Source organism: Strigops habroptila, chromosome 3, assembly GCF_004027225.2.
Source record: "Strigops habroptila isolate Jane chromosome 3, bStrHab1.2.pri, whole genome shotgun sequence".
Taxonomy (NCBI): domain Eukaryota; kingdom Metazoa; phylum Chordata; class Aves; order Psittaciformes; family Psittacidae; genus Strigops; species Strigops habroptila.
In genome coordinates this window covers 54,054,519-54,073,200 of record NC_044279.2, presented here as the reverse complement: position 1 = coordinate 54,073,200, position 18,682 = coordinate 54,054,519, and the positions used below count along the sequence as shown (strand labels likewise).

General features: G+C 43.4%; 1 protein-coding gene across 1 annotated transcript in view; it reads right to left on the bottom strand.

Annotated features, from left to right (window-relative positions):
• Positions 1 to 518: 518 nt before the first annotated feature.
• The window catches only part of LOC115605583 (potassium voltage-gated channel subfamily KQT member 1-like), a 482,515-nt gene continuing 464,351 nt past the window's right edge, over positions 519 to 18,682 (bottom strand). The window contains exon 17 of the mRNA XM_030480260.1: positions 519 to 1,843. Within this exon, the coding sequence (XP_030336120.1) occupies positions 1,688 to 1,843 (156 nt within the window). The 3' untranslated portion in view covers positions 519 to 1,687. The remainder of the gene's footprint in view (positions 1,844 to 18,682) is intronic.

The following is an 18,682-nucleotide window of genomic DNA, read 5'->3' as shown; positions in this document are numbered from 1 at the left end:
TGCTCTGACAGGGATTATTTACCATTTTCCCATGTTACATGCTGTATTTGGTCACGTTCAGTAACTCCGTAGTAATCAGACAAGATGGAACGGTGGCTTGTCAGCTGATTTAATTAAAACCACATTGCTGGTTTTTTTTTTTATTGCCTCTCACACATCATTACTATTCTGTCTAAGACGCGCCTGCAATCTAAAGATTGGAATCAGTCTCATTGTGCTCTTTCCAAGCTTGAATTCCCAGACACACAAACCTGGGAAAGAGTTTTAAAGGGACAGGTAATAGTTATAAACTAACTTGATTATATTGAAATGGACCAGCCATTGGTCCAAATAAATGCTCATTAAGAGACCAGTCTTTCAGGTTGCTTTTAAATGCAGTGCAGGCTTTGCTTCCATGGATATGAGTGGGAATAGAATATATTTAGGATTTCCCAGGCATCAGGTCTTTGCTCTGCAGACTTCATTCAAATGGTTTGGTATGCAAATATATTAAAAAGACTTGAGTAAATAACACTACATGCTTTTTAGCTAGGTTTATTATTTACATATTTAGCAACAGTGTTGTATTGTCCCTTTTCTGGAGTGGCAGGTAAGATTCATTTCACAGTGACAGTATATCAGCCAGCATATGCACTCGATTTACTACCAAATTACAAGGGGAAAAAGAAAGTATCTAGCATTTAAGATTATATACAGCAGTTTATTTAAACAGTGATTAACTTTCATCAACAGTGTGTGCGTGTCTGTTTTCTTTAAGAAACCCTGCCATGCTCCATCCCAGTTGCAGCCCTCCTGCAACACCCTGTTACTCAGTGATTTGAACTGAGCTTTACAGATATTTCACACCCAATTTCCATACAGGTTTCTTATGCTAAAATTAAGGCAACTGGAGTCAACAACCACTGCTGAATGAAGGTAAAAGCTTGAGAACATTTTGCATAACAGTCATCAGCGTAGCTGATAGCTATTACAGTGTTCTTGTGCAGTAAGCCTACGCAGATGCTATCTCTCTTGCCTGTCTGTTCCAACATGCATCTCATCTCATTTGCAACCCTTTGCTTTAATTAGCTGAAGTCTTTGCTTCAGTCTTTCATATGTCAACCAGCCTGTGTACACTTCCATATTTTTAATCAGTAGCCTGTTGTCTTTACTTTGTCATTCGCACTAGCATATAAATCTGCCCTTCTTATGATCCTCACTGCTTGGTAGAAGTCAAAACATGCTGTTTAATTTTCCTGTTCACTGATTTCCATTTGTTTCATGTTCAAATGCTGGCTCTTTTCCCCCTTTTGGGCATGCTGAGAGCATTAAACTTAGTGATTAAGTGCCAAATACACAGTCCTTTTCCCCTTCTGTGCCCAGGAATGGGTCATCCTAAACCTCACTCAGATGCTTACATCAACAGCACGCCCTGTGTGTGTGCAGTCAGCCTGAATGGGGCTGGCTGTGTGGGACCACCATAGACTGACAAGGGTTAGCTAAAGATGGCTAATAAAACAGGTGCAAAACTTATGTGCTCTCCTAGGGACATGACTGGCTTCTTGCTGCTGCTTCTCATTGTTTTATTTAATCTGTTACAGCAGAATATTTAATTTCACCCACGACACAGCCGAATCGTGAGACACCAAGACTTAAAGATAACCGGACATCGAAGAGCAGAGGGTGACATGTGGCTGTCCTCTGGCTTTCAGATATTCCGGTTCACCTCGGGGGAAGCTGAGGTTTTCTGTAGCTGTCTGACAGGTGGGGTGGCTGGCCCTGACATCTGTGCCTGTGGCTGATCCCCCAGCTGAGCTTGGAGCATGTTCAGGATGTCATCCAGCTTCTGGTCCATCTGCATGACCTGTTAAGGAATCAGAAAGCAGACGGTCTGTCAAATGGCTGCACATGCTTCTGGTGAGAGATGTTCACTGGCCAAAAGCTCTGGACGGATAAAACCTGGCAGGGAGCACGGACATCTGAGAATCAGCAGCTCCTCTGAGTGTTTTCTAGCTTGTGGTTCTAGAAAGATGGAATGACGCTATGCTGTCAGAGGGAAGGATACAAAGCCATGTGAAGTGGCAGCAGGACAGGACACTGGTGGCCTGAGGCCTTGGCCACTTGAGCCAGTTGCTTTGTCTCAGCCTTTTCCCAGGGTTGCCAGCTTCTTTTGGTGATGATGCATCCTATAAATATCTGCCCTGAAACTCTCTTTCACTCTTCGGTTTATCTTGAGTGTTTTTTCCCACTACCTCTCCCAGTGCTTCACCATCCTTAGTTACAGGACATCATGCTTTCCACTGCTGTCTTGGGAAATGAAGCAGCTCGCCTCCCCTCACACTGTAAACAGTGCCTCTGTGACACATATTACAGTCAGAGATCCTACCAGATATGGTGTTTATTCCCATGCATTGTTAGGAGGATAGCCTACTAAAAACCACATAATAATACCGATGACTACATTAAAAAACAAGAACAACTGTTCTATAGGAAGCTTGACATGCTAATGCCTCCTCTCAATTCTTTGCTTTCCAAATGAAATTTCTCAGGCACAGTCTCTAGGCAGAGGAGTCTTTTCTAATTATTATTTATTAAGCAGTGAAAGGCAAATCTGTATTTTTGAAGGGATGCTGCCATCATACTTTGCTTTTTTGAAATTCTGGCCTTTTCTAGGAGCACCAAGCAGGCATTATCCCATTGCACTGGTAGGCTTGCCTTCACTGCAAATGGCACCCTGCTCAGCTTAGCAATGGCTAGTGGGACAGGCTGGGGACTGTTGACTGCTCTAGTTTGCTCTAAAGGCAAAACTGTGGCCAGAATGATGTAATCAACTGGGACCACTTCTAATGATGCTTGAATACAGTGCAGCTTTGTGTAATAGATGAGCCCAAGAAAAATGAGCGTTTCGAAGAACATTGGATGGTTCATTTTACAGTTATCTGCTGTGAAACCCTGAGCCTCTGAAAACTGTGATCTGTCCCAGTGGGTCTAATAAACTTTGATAGCAAACCTTTTAGAGTGGTATCAGATCTAAACTGAGCTTTCATTAAACAGGGAGACAGAGAGAATGAGAGAGAGAAGGATTCCAGCCTTTTTCTGTGCAAAGATAACTGGAAACAGCCATTGGCAGCAGGGATTGAAAGTTTAGCAGGCTGAGATTGCTTTAAAAACCAAGGCAAAGAAAATCACCTTATCCTCTTGCCCTTCCTCTGCCTTTTCTCACTCCAAGTGTTGGCTTCCCTGGGGCCCCCTCAAACCTCAAGGTACCAGGAGCTTATTCAAGTTATATCATTTTGGCAACCACTGTTTTCTCCTATATACAACCTGCTGGGGGAAGAAGGAGTGGATTATCTCTCTTACCTTATGGAGAGAGAGATGTGCTTGTCTCTCATTTCTACTTTCATGACTACTATACCATAGTGGAAAAGCCCCTCTCCCTGCCAGCCTGACCTCATGCTGCCAGTAGCATTTCTGCCTTTTCCCATATCTAGTGAGCTGCTGGGAGACAGTGGTTGATGCTGCTTTGGCAGGTCTTTCTCTCTGGTGTGGTCACCAACAGAAGCATTAACCGTGCTTTCACCTCAGGCACCACAGCTACATTTTCTGCTCAGCATTAACTTGGTTGGAATTCTGGAAGTCACTAGTGGTTTAAGGGTTAAGCAGCATGGAATTAATTTGAAAACCACAGCCTTTATTTTCTCCTCCATTCTTGAAAAGCCTGTTTGGCTGATGCTGGTAATGACTCAACAGAATCTTTCTTAAGCAGAAACATAGCGCAGAGCAGAAACTAAAGCAGAACTAATACATTTACAGTAGGGTAAAAAGAGGTGTAGGCAGGGAAATGGGATCAGGAAGATGAAAGATCTTTTGGGGCTTTCTTTTGTGAGGCTTTGTTGATTTTGATCTGCACGCTTGATGTTAGATAAGCTACGCTTGCATATTCCATATCATTAAACTTGATGCATTTCTCTGGATTTTGCCAACTCAGTGAAAGAATGTGATGGGGAATAATTTTATGCACTTTTCTTTCCAGGAGAAGAGGAGGGTGGAGAATGTAAATATTCATTTGTAGGGAGGGAAAATGAGAAATTCATACATAAGGGAGTACATTACACTACGCTTCTGTCACACCTTTCACATGAGGATCTGCAAATATTTCCTGAACATTAACAAATGAAACTGCCAGTTCTCCTGTGCCAACCATATACATGGGAGGGTTTTAACAACCATTTTTGAGATTAGAAGCAGGATCCCGTAAAATTAAGCAACCCATAAGAAGATGTGGTCAGTGGCAGATCTCTTCTAATCCTTAGCTTTGTATTTTATACACAGGCTCAAGCTACCACTTTCTGGCTTTAGATGCTTTAAAATATGCCTTACTTTGAACATACAACTAGACTTGGCAAAACTTTAATCAGAAAGACAAATTCTAAAAGTACCTTGGCAAATCAGAGCCTATTAAAAAGAGGTCAAATTTGGAGGCTGGTTAACTGTGATTAAGGAGTGACAAAAGGAGAGCTGTGGCTAGACTGAAGTCTGTAGGATAACTTGCAGGGCTAGAAGACTTTTCACATGGGTGAAGGTTTTTCACAAGAGAGCCCTGGTTTTGGGTTTCTCCAAAACCACCTAGCAGCTATTACTTTCCTTGAGCTGCCAGTTTTGAGTAATAGACCCAGGCAAGCGTGTGGGCAAAGGGTTAAATTGCGCAGCGTGTTTTTCAGCTGAGTAAAGTGAGAAGCCATCCAGGGCTGGCCGCAGAGTTTCCAGAGAGATTCGATATGGCCGTTGGTGGAGACAGGTGAGTTTGGCAGCTGTCCACGGGCAAACGGCAACAAAACTTCTGTTCTCCCTCATCACAAAGGCACTCCGGAGACGAGCTACAAAGTTGTTAAAATGCCTTTATATCCTTTCAACTGCCCTGTAGAAAGGGGACTTGCAAAAGCAATTTAAAATGTTACACTGTTGTTATTGGGGCTGTGAGGTGAGCTAAAGGAGTGTTGAAATGTGCGTTCATTTTAACATCCCCCTGTGAAAGGGGGCTGGACTCCATGGTGACATGCAGGACTGTTAGACAAAGAAAATGTCTTGCAACCAGCTCCAGTGAATTACAGCAAGCCATGAACTGGGTCACCCAGCCTGTGGGACGCAGGGTGGCCCTGCCCTTCGCCTTGAGCACCAGGTTGGCTTTCAATACCTGAGCACTGGTTGAGGTTGCTTTTGAGCCTCTGTTTCTGAAAGCTGGTGTCTCTAAATACCTTTTTTAACTTGGTGGGCTCTTTGGAGAAGGGGACCCTAGGAATGGCAGCAGCACGGAGGAGGAGAGATGGCTATTTTAAAGATCTGGATTTTGATTATCAGAAATATACCTACCTTGAGAAGTTTGCCTTGTGCATTTAAGAATTCATTACAGAAAGTTGGGGAGAAATAATACCATTTTGCTAGTGTCACAAGGTTTCATTTTTGAGGAAGAAAAAATATTTTGGAAATATGATTTGAGGTCATTTAAATCGGTTAAAGCCATTCCCCCTGCTCCCCATTTTTAAAACTGTAAAGGTTCTCTTTAACACTAGTTGAGGTGACCTATCTAAGGCAAGCATTTAGATGATTGGGAAATACTTTTTCTTTGAGGAGACTGACACTAATACATTGACACGTGACTAAAGAGGTATAGATGTGGCGCTTAGGGATGTGGTTTAGTGGTGGACTTGGCAGTGCTGGGTCTAATGGTTGGACTTGATGATCTTAAAGGTCTTTTCTAACCTATATGATTTTGTGATTCTATGATTCTATGCTGGGGATTTGCTACATGCTGGACAGATTCCTAACTCCCCTGAGAACTGTTTCCCTGACATGTTTTGCACATGCACACCATAAACAAAATGCATGTGCGGAAAACTCAGTTGGAGTAGCCACATGGTCTCCCCCAAATCTTCTCACTTTAATCTGGAAAAATCTTTCCTTGCAGGTTTTGCCTATCTTTTAAATATGATTTCTGGAGGCTGGGAAAGCCAGTATCAATTATGTGCACAACACACTGACTTGAACTATTTCCAGAGGAGTAGCAGAAGGCGAAGATGGTCTGCTGGAGCACTGAAGTAAATCTGTAAACCCACAAACATGCTTATATGTTGCGAAGTCAGTGGAGCTTTGTATCAAAAGCTAAACCCCATAAATCAAATCAAGTTGCTGTCACCTCCTGAAGGCTCTGCTCTCTGCCTGCCTGTAGCAGTCCTACATGAACTGATCAAAATAAATGAGCTGCACAGCCTTCATACAGTTGCCTGCAACATGTCTGGGCTGCTGGTACTGGGGATGCAGCATGAAATGGAGGAGGGAGAGAAGACAGCCCGATTTGTGTTACCAATCAAAATGTCATGGAGCAACAGCAAGTTCTGCTTTTGGTTAAGCTGGATTGACTTTGGCTTCCTCTTTGCATCACTCAAATGGGGAAAAATATGAAGTTGTACCCACAGGACAGCCCAAGGTGTTGTGGCAGGGTGGAGGACTGGAAGAGACACTGCATTTTTGAGCCCCATTCCCAGCTATCGATCGGAGCTGTTGTACGATGGGTACTTGGATTCTGGAAGCTCCACAACACATCCAGGCTTCCCCTCCTCAACATGCAGCCTTCATCCCACAACAAACTGCAAACCTAAGCACAGATGATCAAAAGCCACCAAAGCAGAGTGGGCCACAGGACATGAGTAAGGGCATTTCCAGAGACTCTGCTGCAAGGTATTATGTGAGGTTTCCCAGCTGACACTGTGAAGTCAACCACATCTGGGGCCAGAGCTGCCATGATCATGCAAACACAACATCCCAGCCCAGGATTTCCAAACCACTAAGGTCTTCAGTTCGGTCCACTGAACACTCCTCTAGCAATAGCCCAACTCTGTGCCCAAAGGCTTTCCCTCATGTAGACGTCCCCTGTCAAGACCCTACCATTTCCTCTGACTCCAGCCTTTGCTGCAGCTACTGTCTCCCAAGGTAGCTAAAACGAAGAAGGATCCACTCGCTGCAGCTCTGACTTAGAAACACTTGATTTGAGGGGTTTAACACCAGCTGCTTGGAAAAGAGTTATCTGATGGGATTTATTTTGTGTGGAGAGAAAAGTCTGTGAACCTTTGTCTGCCATGAGCTATTCTACCTGCATATACTTCTTTCTGAATATCCCCAGCTTGTTATTTGTGATAGGTCACCTAAGGTCTAGTTCACAGGAGAAAATAGTATTAATTTAGTAAAATCAGATGTGATTTAGTTGAACCAGTGCAATCCATTTTATGGATGCTTCCATTTCTGACTTGTGTAACATATTAATTTAGCTTAAGCTCGTTATCCAGAAATTCGTGCCATTTTCTGATGTTGACCAGGTCTGTCAGACGATTTTTATTCTCATACCAGATGGTGGACTGATTTGATTAGATTCTGTAAAGCCTATGTTTAGCTTTATATGCACATCTGGTCTTGTAGCTTCTCTCTGCCTACAGTTACACCCAATTACTCAAACATACTAATTGCCTACCGTACAGTTTGAAGTCTGAATTGTTGATTTTAGGAATTGCTTTATTTTCTAGCACGTCCCCGTGTGGATTTATTGCTGTCCAGAGACTGCTGATTCTGGGAAGGGAAATCTTTTCTCCACAGCAGCGCATGCACTGCATGCACTCCCTCTCATCTTGCTTATCCCCTGTTAGAGAAATTTCACTGAGGCAAAATGCTGAAGCCACTGAAACTGTTTTTTAAACTTTTTAGCATGGCCAGACTATGCTAATGTTGGTGTAGCCTGTTGGCCACACTACTACAGAGACCACGACTAGCTTGGGGAGATTTCTCTTGTGCAAGGTGCAGCCCTAGCACAGCCTCTGTGAGCCTGGTCCAACAAAGTGCTTATGGATGTGTTGGCTTGAAGCACGCGAAGAGTCTTGCTGAGTTCACCAAATATTTAAGTGCTTTGCTGGACTGGAGCCAGAATGGTCAACAGTTTGCAAGACTACACCTTTAGGATAAGCTTTTGGAGTCTTCTAAAGTACTCATACACACATATGCACAGAAATATATCTATACCACCATTTTTCAGGTCTCTAAGGAGTGATAATTGGCATCTACTGTGGCATCCTGTATGAAATGACTTTGGCGTTCATATTAACAGAGAACTAGCAGCTTGTGTCTCCTCTTAAAACAACAACAACAACAAGAGGGCTTTGATGAACAGGCTCCCATTAGCTGGCTGTTTTGGGGATGAGTTGTAACAGATTTGGAATTGGCCTCAATCCTAAAACAATGCTGTATCCCAAAGAAAGGTTGCCAGGTGGCACGTACTCAGGGAAACATCTCATTGTGGTATGTCAATATCTCATAGCCAACTGCCAGCACTCCCCGCCCCAACGCTGAACCGTGCAGCATCTTGCTTCATTCTGCTGAGGGTGCAAACAGCACAGAAAGACCAGCTCCAGTCAGTGGGAGATTTTGCCACTAACCTCAAAGGTCAGGTAAACAGGTACATGAGTAGAAGCTACACAAAGCCCACTTCAATGGCAGGGTGTTGTTCTGTCAGACTCAATTCTCCATGAACACTAAAAAATACATCAACCACCGGACTGTCTTGTTTGACTTACTCCGTGTACCCCTTAGCAGATATCAGTTGTTTGTTTTCATTCCATGAAACTTATCTAGATAAACCCACAATTTTCCAGGCCTCCCTTCCTCTATCCCAAACATTCCCTCCCATTCTTAGGTCAGGTGCTATAACCTTTGGTGGCCTAGAATATAGTAATCTTTATTTTAAGTATAGGTTCATTTATTTTGTTTTCCATCTACCTTTCCTGTTTAAATGAAAACACAAAGGTCTATCCCTCTGCACTTTGTTCCTGGGGTATTTCCTGTTGGTACCCTTTTGGTGAGCATTATATTTTTATATTTCCTATGTTGTACTGATGAAGCTCTGCAGTAAGACCCATGTCTGTGGCTGCTGCTTCTGGTGTAAGATGCCGTTTGCTTAATCGCTAAGCAACCATCAACAGCTCAGCCCAGGTTTTCTAAACCAGGCCTGGTCAGCACGCAGGTTATGTTAGCAGTGTTACTGCTTCAGAAAAAGGTGTGATTTTATTTTATATTTTAAAAAATGAACCCTGGCTTCCCAAGCTAATGAGGTTTAGCTGATGACATATCTGTGCATATTTTGCCACAGCAGCTTTGGAGTAAGCTGGCCAGTTTCAGACACGTTTGCCAAGGAGACAGAGTCCTTACAGGTAAAAAGTTTGGACAGATTTCTGAGAGTCTGGCACTCATGCAGAAGTCAGACATCCAAATTAGTTCCTCATTGAAGGAAGAGCAGAAGAGGAAGGTGAACTGTATTATTAGACCCCGGAGAATCCACACAGGATGCCCTGACCACAGGAAAAGCTTTATTCAGTTCTTGCCCCTTATTACCCTCAGATAATCAACCACAAAATATAGAGCCACAGGAAACCAGGCAGCGTAATTTCTACTGCTCCCAGAAGTACTTGCGGCTAGTTGAAGAAATTCAAGTGGTGCCACTCTTTAAGTGTTTAATTGCAATCGTAACTGTCCACAGCCACCGTTATGCAGCAGCACTGGGCTGTGTTGTAAGTAGTGTGGGAGTTTGTCTCATTTTGGCTATTTGCACATGCACCTGTGTGTCTGTTTGCAGCCTGTGCTTTGGAACATTTATTTTTTTCCCATGTTTTCCCCCCAGGTAGGTCAATGAGGCTTTGCAGAACTCCTTTTTCTCCTGATTTCCATATATAAATGGTTATTTTTGTTGTTGCAGGACATTTCATTCTTCACCCTCCTCTTCCAGATCCTGCTCAGATCCTCCCTGTAATCTTGCCATCTCTCTTTGCGACATCTCTCTTCAGGCACACCCTGGATGACGCACTGCCATTTCTCAGCTCATTACATTGTGTGGCTACAAGTCCTGCTGCAAAACCAGTGTGGAAAGAATCAACACTCAAGAGTAACACAGCTAGTCCAGCCTCAGATGTGGATATGCAGCTACTGTGAGTCACGCCTTAATTTCGCAGTAAAGCAACCTTGGAACTCGTGCTCCAAGATGCTGATTAATTTCATTTTTAAATCTCTAAACAATACTGGACAGAGAGAAACAAGACAAAGTAAATGCAGCACCGAGCCTTCTGTGCTCTCATTGTTTTGCCTTTACTTTTGCTTTTTGGGGCTCTATCAAATCTCCTCCATGAGAACAAAATCTAATCCCACCAGCCTCATGGCTAGATAGGCTTTACCAGTTCTTGCAATGGGGAGGACACTTTGGACTGTGCTGCAGCTGGTTTGTTTCCTCTCAGGTTAGTTACAAGGATTACTTACTTGTACTGAAATCAGTAGGTGAATTCCCATAGTCCAGGCCTACTGATCTGACATCTAACTAAGGCAGCATTAAGTTAGCACAGCCAATGGACTGTGTACGACAAGGTAACATGTTTATACTTTATCACAAGTACTAATATACAACTGCCCTCCATTGACACTCACATACACAAAGTTTTATTTCAAGTTATCATCAGTCCATCTTTTCTTATAGGTTGGCAAGAAAGGCAAACAGAGAGGGAGAGAGGGAGTGTTATTGGGAGGAACACAGGCATTATGATGATGGTGATCTAGATAGCAAGACATGTAGGTACTAGAAAAGTTCCAAGCAGCTCTTGTAGGACTAGACCAGGACTTCATAAACCCAAACTCCAGCCTAATCCCCAGCACAGCCTTCTTGCACTGAGGACAAGTCACTTCCTGGATGAGCCTTATCCATATTTATCAGGTTATATCAGGTTGCCCAGAGAAGCTGTGGCTGCCCCACTGCTGGCAGTGTTCAAGGCGAGGGTGGACGGGGCTTGGAGAAACCTGGTCTAGTGGAAGGTGTCCCTGTCTGTGGCAGGGGTTTGGAACTAGATGAACTTTAAGGTCCCTTCCAATCCAAACCATTCTATGATTCTATAATATTTGTTAACTGCATGGATCAAATAATCTGCCATTTCTTATCTTTCTGACATGAAATCTCATGAAATTGAGTAGGTTTATGTCTTGGTAAAAGAAGAACTGACCTAAAAAAGGTAAAAATAATCTAACAACAGGGGCACTGAAATGACAGCTGTAGGAAGGAAGGAAGTTGTATTGGAAAGGAGTAGATCAATCCCTGTTGGAAGAGGACAGGAGGAGAGCAGATGGTGATGCTCCTTTGTCTTTCCTACCATTGATTCTTTGGGGATTGAAATGGACATTGCAGAGCAAGACTGGAAGTGTGGCACAGTGCTCTTGTCAGGAAAAAAAATTAACCTGGAAGTAAAAGGATGATTTTCTGGAGATCAGAGGGAGGGTGTTAGAGGGAGGGCATTGTCTGGGCTTCTGTTTTCAGCTCTGAGAAAGAATCATTGTACCATTTTAGCCAAACCCTGTAGCAAAACTAAGGGCTGGTCTGTGCGCTGATTTGTGCTGATGTGAGGAAATCAAGCCTGCAACATGCCTTTCATTGCTCCTGGCAAACCAGTGCCTGGACACTCATTTTGGTGTGCCCTATTTCAGTGAAAGCAATGAAGTAAGCTTGATAGGAGCTAACTCATAAGGGTCTTGGAAAGTGAAAACTGTACCTTTGTACTATGCACTGTTGAAAAGAGTGGATGAGAACTTCTCCTCTTATTTCTTTACTTGGCATGGGACAAGTCTCTAGGGTCACCTTGATGTAATACATTCATTTAAACTCTCACACCCTTTGAAGGATGCCACAAGCCTTGCTTAATACACACAATGCAATTTGAGGAAGAAGCTACAGAAGCACAACGTGGTGTTATGTATTTAAATCATGAGGATTACAAAACATCATTGTTAGCTCATTAAAACACAGAAACCCAAAGCAAGTAAAATATTATCAGAGAGTGCTGATCGAGGGCGTAGCAGTTCTTGATTCTTACTGATTCAAACGTGCTTTGTTGAATCCTTTGGTTTTAGCCTGTCTGGCTTATCTGTCATTTGATGGATTTTACTAGCTCGCTTGTGTGTACCAGGCCTGATTAACAGCACTGACCGCCACACACGTATTTTTAATGAATTCTTGAAGAAGTAATGGTGAGTGGGTGGACTTTGAACCGTCTAGTCCAGTTTTGCAGCTGCAGTGACCTGACGTTGAGGGTGTCTGTCTGACAGACATATCAAGCCACAGCATTCGGTCCCAGATGAGCAAAAGCCACAGGCATAAACTGTGCAGGAAAAGCAACTACGCAGCAAGAAACAGTTCATGACTTGAGCTGAGATTGCTCAGCACCTGGAAGGGTCTGAGCAATAGGTGGGGTGTGACAGCATAAATCAGTCCTTGAACCACCTACAGCTACACTAACTGTGGATGCAGAACAGCAGAAGAGATTTCAGGGAGAATGAATTTGGCTGGATTTGTCTTCTTCTCCTTCCCAAGGCAGAGAATTAATAGCATAATATGTTCTGTAGCTAAAAACATGTCCTTGTACATTTAGAACACTGACTGAAAATAGGAGACTAAGTAAAGCAGATTTTTCAAATCCAGAATCTCAGTGGTGGACATTTTCCATTTCTTTTGTGCTTGAAAAATAACAGAGAGTTTTGAAAAATCAGCATGGCTACATCCCCAGGGGAGACTCAAATAAGGCATTAATTAAAGTAAAGAAAGGGAGGTGTCTTTTTTGAACTTTGCTGAGCTAGATGGATTACCTATGAAAGCTGGCATTGACAGGACAGCTGTATGAAGAAGCCTGTAGCAGAAGTACCGGTGTCTTATACAAACAACAAGAGACAGGGCGGGAGATGCAAAGCCATAATTGCCAGATAGATTTCTTCCTCATGAGGCATATGCCAAGTCAGCAGAAACCTGCTTCAGTTTTCTGTTGCAAGGCACTGCACTGTTAATTAAGGGGAAAAAAAGTCAGTTATACCTACTATTGCTCTTAGAGCTCTTTAGCCTTATACTGCAGGGAATACTGCAGTATAATGGAGAACATTATAGATCTTGCTTGGAGAAACAATCATTTTTCTCTTGTATGTCTCTTCTTTTTCATATATCGTTGCAGAGAGAAAGCACAGCAATAAAAAGGGACATGTATTAACATGAACATTGAGGTGTAGGAATATGAGAATGGCCTTGTGAGATTTCACTGTCCCAGCATTTAATAAAATAATTTAAACTTGTGCTGCAGTGTAATTAAGATTTTGGGTTACTGGCTCTTTTGGGTTTCTAGAGGTAGAACTGGGAAGCCATGGAGGTCTTTACACAACTTTCTGCCATGGGGAAAAAAGATCTTTTTTCAGGTCAATAAGTGAAAATTCATTAATAAAAATAGGTACCTGTTGGGACTACTGAGAACCTTATACGTTTCCTGCTCTTTTATTACTTTTACTCATCATGAACTATGACTTTGATCTATTAACTCAATATAATCTGTATCTAAGCCATATTTAAAAATGCCTGGGTTATTTGTTGTTGTGCAGTGCTTCTCAACCCTCCAGAGCAGGCTTGTTTAATTCCATGTAGAACTAGTTATCAGTGAGAAGGAAAATAAGATATCTATCTTTTAGCTAATTAATACTTCAGAAAGTTTTCACTTTCATGTTTAAATATATATTAAAAATCCCAGCTGTGACTGGGTGCTTGTCTTTCTGCACCACCATAGTGTAAACCGAAAATGACCACCACCATGAATCCATGACATTGAGGCTCTGGTTTTGGCTGCCTGACCACTGTTCTTGGCTCCTTCCACTGCATGCCAAGCCCTGAAACCAGGATGAAAGAGTATGCTTAAGCCCTGCTGCTGCTGAAAGGCATGGCGCTGCCCTCTCTGGCTGCACTCTCCTGCCCTCCCTGTGCTATAAAGGTCCATGGTTCAGCTTTGGCTGGACTCAATAGAAATCCCAGGAGAGCTGTGCAGCACAGCAAAGACTACCCATGTAGGAGAGCTGCCTCAAGCCTGGATCATAGGGCCACGGATTCCTCCTCCTCTGTGCTTAAATGGCTCTTCTACTGCTTGCAGGTTGCACAGGAGCAGAGGGGAAAAGCAAAAGCCCTAAGTGAACAGGGTCCTATGTCATGCTCCAGCTGAGGCACTGTGCACCCCATCAAAAAAGCTGGGGTTTTTCGCCTCGCTTTCCTTCATCTCTGGTACAGCCAGCTGAAATGTCCATGGTAAGGCACACAACTGCTTATTTCTAGGAATTTGAGCTTAGGTTTTAATTACTGTTAATAAGGAAGTGGATTTTCTATCTGCAAACAGATTTAGAAAAAATTACAATCCTCCAGACCCCCAGACAATGCCAAACCTGGGTAAAAGCAAATCATTTCTATGCCATGTAATCTAATTTTTTCCCTTTATTATTTGCTAATAATTTGCATAAGGCAAAATCACTGTGAAATTCATGCCCTCACAACTTTTCATTCTGAAAACTCTGTAATGCCTCCATTCAAATCTTCATTTGTTCTTATTGTTCCTAAAATGTTCATCAAAATCAATATGACTTTCTGTATTACAGCAGATCCTGCAAATTTTGCCAGGGAAGGCACATTTTGATGCAAAAGCTCCTGCCAGCTCTAGTTCAAACACTTGTGACTTAGTATATGCCAATGCACACGTGGTCTTGAACAGCGAGACAGCTGGGGAGCCCCAGGAGCCACGCTCACTTGCACTGCCTATGGAGAAGTCTGGGAGACCTGCAAGCCGGGAGTCAGAAAGTCTTTATGCCCCTGAGATGCTGGATGCTCTGGTAGGGGCACCAAGCCATAGCTGTCACTGTGACAAGCCCTATAATGGGCAGATTCATTTTGGTACTCCCCTCCTCTCCTGGTGATGGGGGCAGATGTCCGCACCTCCTCTCCCCTGGCCAGAGCAGCTGCCTTGCTTTGCACTAGTTGCCTTCTGCTCTTCATCACAAGCAGGGAGTGGAACCACTTACGAGCTACTTTTGTACCATGCATTTATTGGCAGGCAGCTATTTAAAAGCTCTCCTATACCTTGCTAGCCCCAGGCAGAACCTGTGTACATCCCCTGGGTGCAGGGCTTCCCCCAGTCTGGGAAAGCTGCTACTCTCTTTGTCTCCTTGATTTCAGCTCTTGTGCATGGTGTTGCTCCACTTACCACCCCTGCATAAGCATCATCACTATTTTGGGGCTGGAGCCCTTCACCTCTATCCACAGCCCTTAAAAAAGAGTCAGAGGGGAGCAGGAACCATGTACACAAGGGGATAACAGTAAAGGCTTGCACATCCATGCTGCTAGCCAAAATACTGTGCCTTTCCCCAGCCCCTGCTTATTGTTTCCCTCCCGACGGCTTCCCCTGGGGACTCCTTTGGAGCAAGGCGAGGGATTACTCAGCTGAAGGCGATTCAGTTCTATACCCCAGGGCAGAGCAAACGCCTTGATACAGGACTTCAGACATGGTTCTATATATCTACAGCAGTCGGACACCACCAGCGAATGTGGCAATCTGAAATATGGTTTTAAAGCTGTTCGTGGCACTCATAACTGGGTCTGCTCATAACTCATAACTTCCCTGGGCAGCCAGGGAAGATTAAATCCTCTTGTTAGCCACAGGGCAGCGTGGTGTGGCAATTAGTATGTTAAGCAGAGCTGAGAGAGACTTTTGTAATGAAACCGACAAGTTGGCTGGCCCCCAAAATCTGCAAAGGTTCAAGAACCTTTCAGTAAACCTGGACTGAGCCTTGGCAGATTTATAATTTCAAGGAGGAACCGTTAAAAGCACCCTGGTTTGTGCATGATTTTGAGCCCAGACCCAGCCACACTTGGCACTTTGGGAGTTTTGCTTTGGGTTTTCTGCATACAAATCCAAAACACAATGTAGACTCAGCAGGGAGGAACCGATGCAAACCAAAACTGCTGAGTTTTGCACAGCTCTAATTATAATCTCTTCACAGTCCTGGTTTTATTTATTATTGTTTGTACTGTGGCAGCAGCGCAGGGCTCCAACCAGCTTCGGGGCCGCGCTGTGGTAGGTGTTGTAAAGGCAGAAGAAGGAGGCAGGATTCCCAGCCTGAAGAGTTTATAATCTAAATAAACAAAAAAGATAAAGAATGAGGGAAAGACATAAAACACGTAAGCAAAGTGACTAGGGGGTGTTGGCAAGACAACCACTTTTCTTAGTGTCTCTCTCACCCACATCAAATCATGTCTGTTTACCCTGTAAACCCTTTAGGGTCAGGGCCGTATTTTCCAAAATGTGAAGAGGCATGGGATGCAAGAAATGAGTGGACAAATGAAAGTGCTGGGGGGCAGCAGTAGGGTCACCAGCCTACAGGGTGCCCCCACCAGCTTTTGGCAGAGAGGGTGGGAGCAGGAAGCAGGAGATAGAGAGAGCAGCAAGGTGGATGGAGGAGACAGACAGCACTCCCCAGCCTGGGTCAGGTCAGAAAACCTATCGTATGCACCACAACAACCTGGGACAAATCATTGGACTGCTACATGCTGCAGTTTCCTCTAGGGTTGAGCAGGGCTAAAAATATTTCCCTATATGGCGTAATTCCCCCTCCATGTAAACTGCTTTGAGATACTCAGGTGAAAGGTGCTAGAGGAATGCAGAGATTTATTTTTCATAAAGCTCCTCACATATTCTTTTCACTGCCAAGTCAAGGCCAGAAGCCAGGAATTTTAGAGTTGCACACATCCCTCTCACTATATATAGCTATATATATGAATTAAAAACTGTATTTATGAAAGAAGCCAAGGTATATTTTTTAGAAATGAAACCTTAAGTAGGATTTCCTAAATCTATATATAGGAACTTAAATGAAGAGCCAGATTTACAATCAGGAGACTTCTTTAAAACTGAGTTGAGGAGTCTAGCTGTAAGTTCTTACTTGAAAAAGTTTAGCCACAAGCAAGCTGGAAATTTCATATCTTAAAAGAAGTTTGTAACTTCTGGGTTGGTTTTTTTCCCTTTTTGTCTTCTTGGATTTAGGTGAAGGTTTGGGCCAGTTATTTTATCCCAATTATTCACCATTCTGCAACTATTAATTAAAACAAACAGCTCTCTGAAGCTATTTCTCACAACGGGGAAGATTTATATCTTGAAACTGAAGCCTATTTTCTCACTGCGTCTATTTTCTACACTGCGTAAGCATCCAAGTTTGTTATTGCAGCAATCACCAGCGCGAGCTCTTAGAGCTCCTTGCCAGGCTTGTGATATTTCACTCCACAGCTCCTGGAGTGAAGTGATTAGATGAGAACCTCAGCTTGCAGTTAAAAAAATGATATAACTTTGCACTGGACCACAGGCTTGGTGAGAGAAATGGGAAAACACGAGCAGAATGTATAGCCAAGGGTCCAAACATCAGAAAGATGGGCAAAAAAGAAAACCCCACATGTATTATTATTTTTAAAGCCTAAGGACTCTTAAGCCAACCTCCCCCTTACAACTTGGAATTGGGGAGAGGGGAGAAATGACTTATGGCTTCTGACTGCCAAGGCATGGCCATGGCAGGGTTACTCACCGCTGCCCAGAGGTTTCTCTGTGAGGGGCTGCTCACCCCTCTGCTGAGCTGCACGTATTTGTTATCACCAGGTGCTGGGCTCCGGCCACTTTGATTTATTTATTTATTTTCCTTTTTCCTTTTAAAACAACTTCACTGAGGCATTCGTTTATGAATATACCCTGTGCAAGGAATTACATGGACTTGGCAAATAGAGACAATAGGTCAGTTCTCCGCCCTTCAAAATCTGACAGGATCTCTTCAGCTTTCAGAAGAAAAGAAGAAAAGCAGAACTATTAAAAATTCTCAGCTGCCAAATAGTCAGTAAGTCTATAACAATGTAAAGCAAATGTAAACATTATATGATGAAATGCATTTTTTAAAAAACCCTCTTTTCTCAGTAGTTAGAGGTGCTTTATATACAATGGGAAGATTCATTCCTGAGGGTAGCTCCAACGTATGAAACGAACCCCTATGTATCACAGTCTAAAATATCAATTTCACATGAAACAGCAACAGACGCATCGCTTTGACCTTGGGAAAAGCTCATTCAGTCTCCTGATTTATGAAAGCTGTACTTCTCACTGCTTCACTCCCCGCCTCACTGTGCCCGCAAACCCTCTAGGGAGAAGAGGAAAATACATCCGCAGGGAAGGAACCTAGCTATTACCAGTGTAACTAAAGGACATTAATAATGGAAAACCAATGTGAAGAGCACAACAAAAACACAAGCAGAAGAAAAATGAGAATGTTTGTGTGTGGAAAAATAGCTATACAAGGTCATAGTTTAAGACATACGGAGGTCTGGCATGCATTGTTCACCGAGCTATGGATGGGAGCTGGGGACATAAGTGGGGGTCAGTAGCCAGCTCTGGCTGGACCCTGCAGGCATGGGAGGGAGCATGGAGAGCAATCCCTTCTGCTTTGTTACAGTCCTGTTGACACCCAGGGTAATGCCGTGGTGGTTTCTACTCAGTTTCTTCTCCACATGGTGGGATCTGGGCTGGACATGTCAGCATTTGCTTTGAATGAATCACCTGCTTACAGGGGGTTGTGTGCTTGGGAAGATGGGAAGATGATACCAATAACCTCACAATAGTAGTCACAGGTGAATTGTGCTGCTCACATTTTTCTCCAAAAGGAAAGCAGAGGAAAGAACAAATAACCCTTGGCTTTCCTGCTCCCCTTGAATGGGACCCAGATGAGGAAAGTGCACTTGCCAGATGCCTGCAATAGG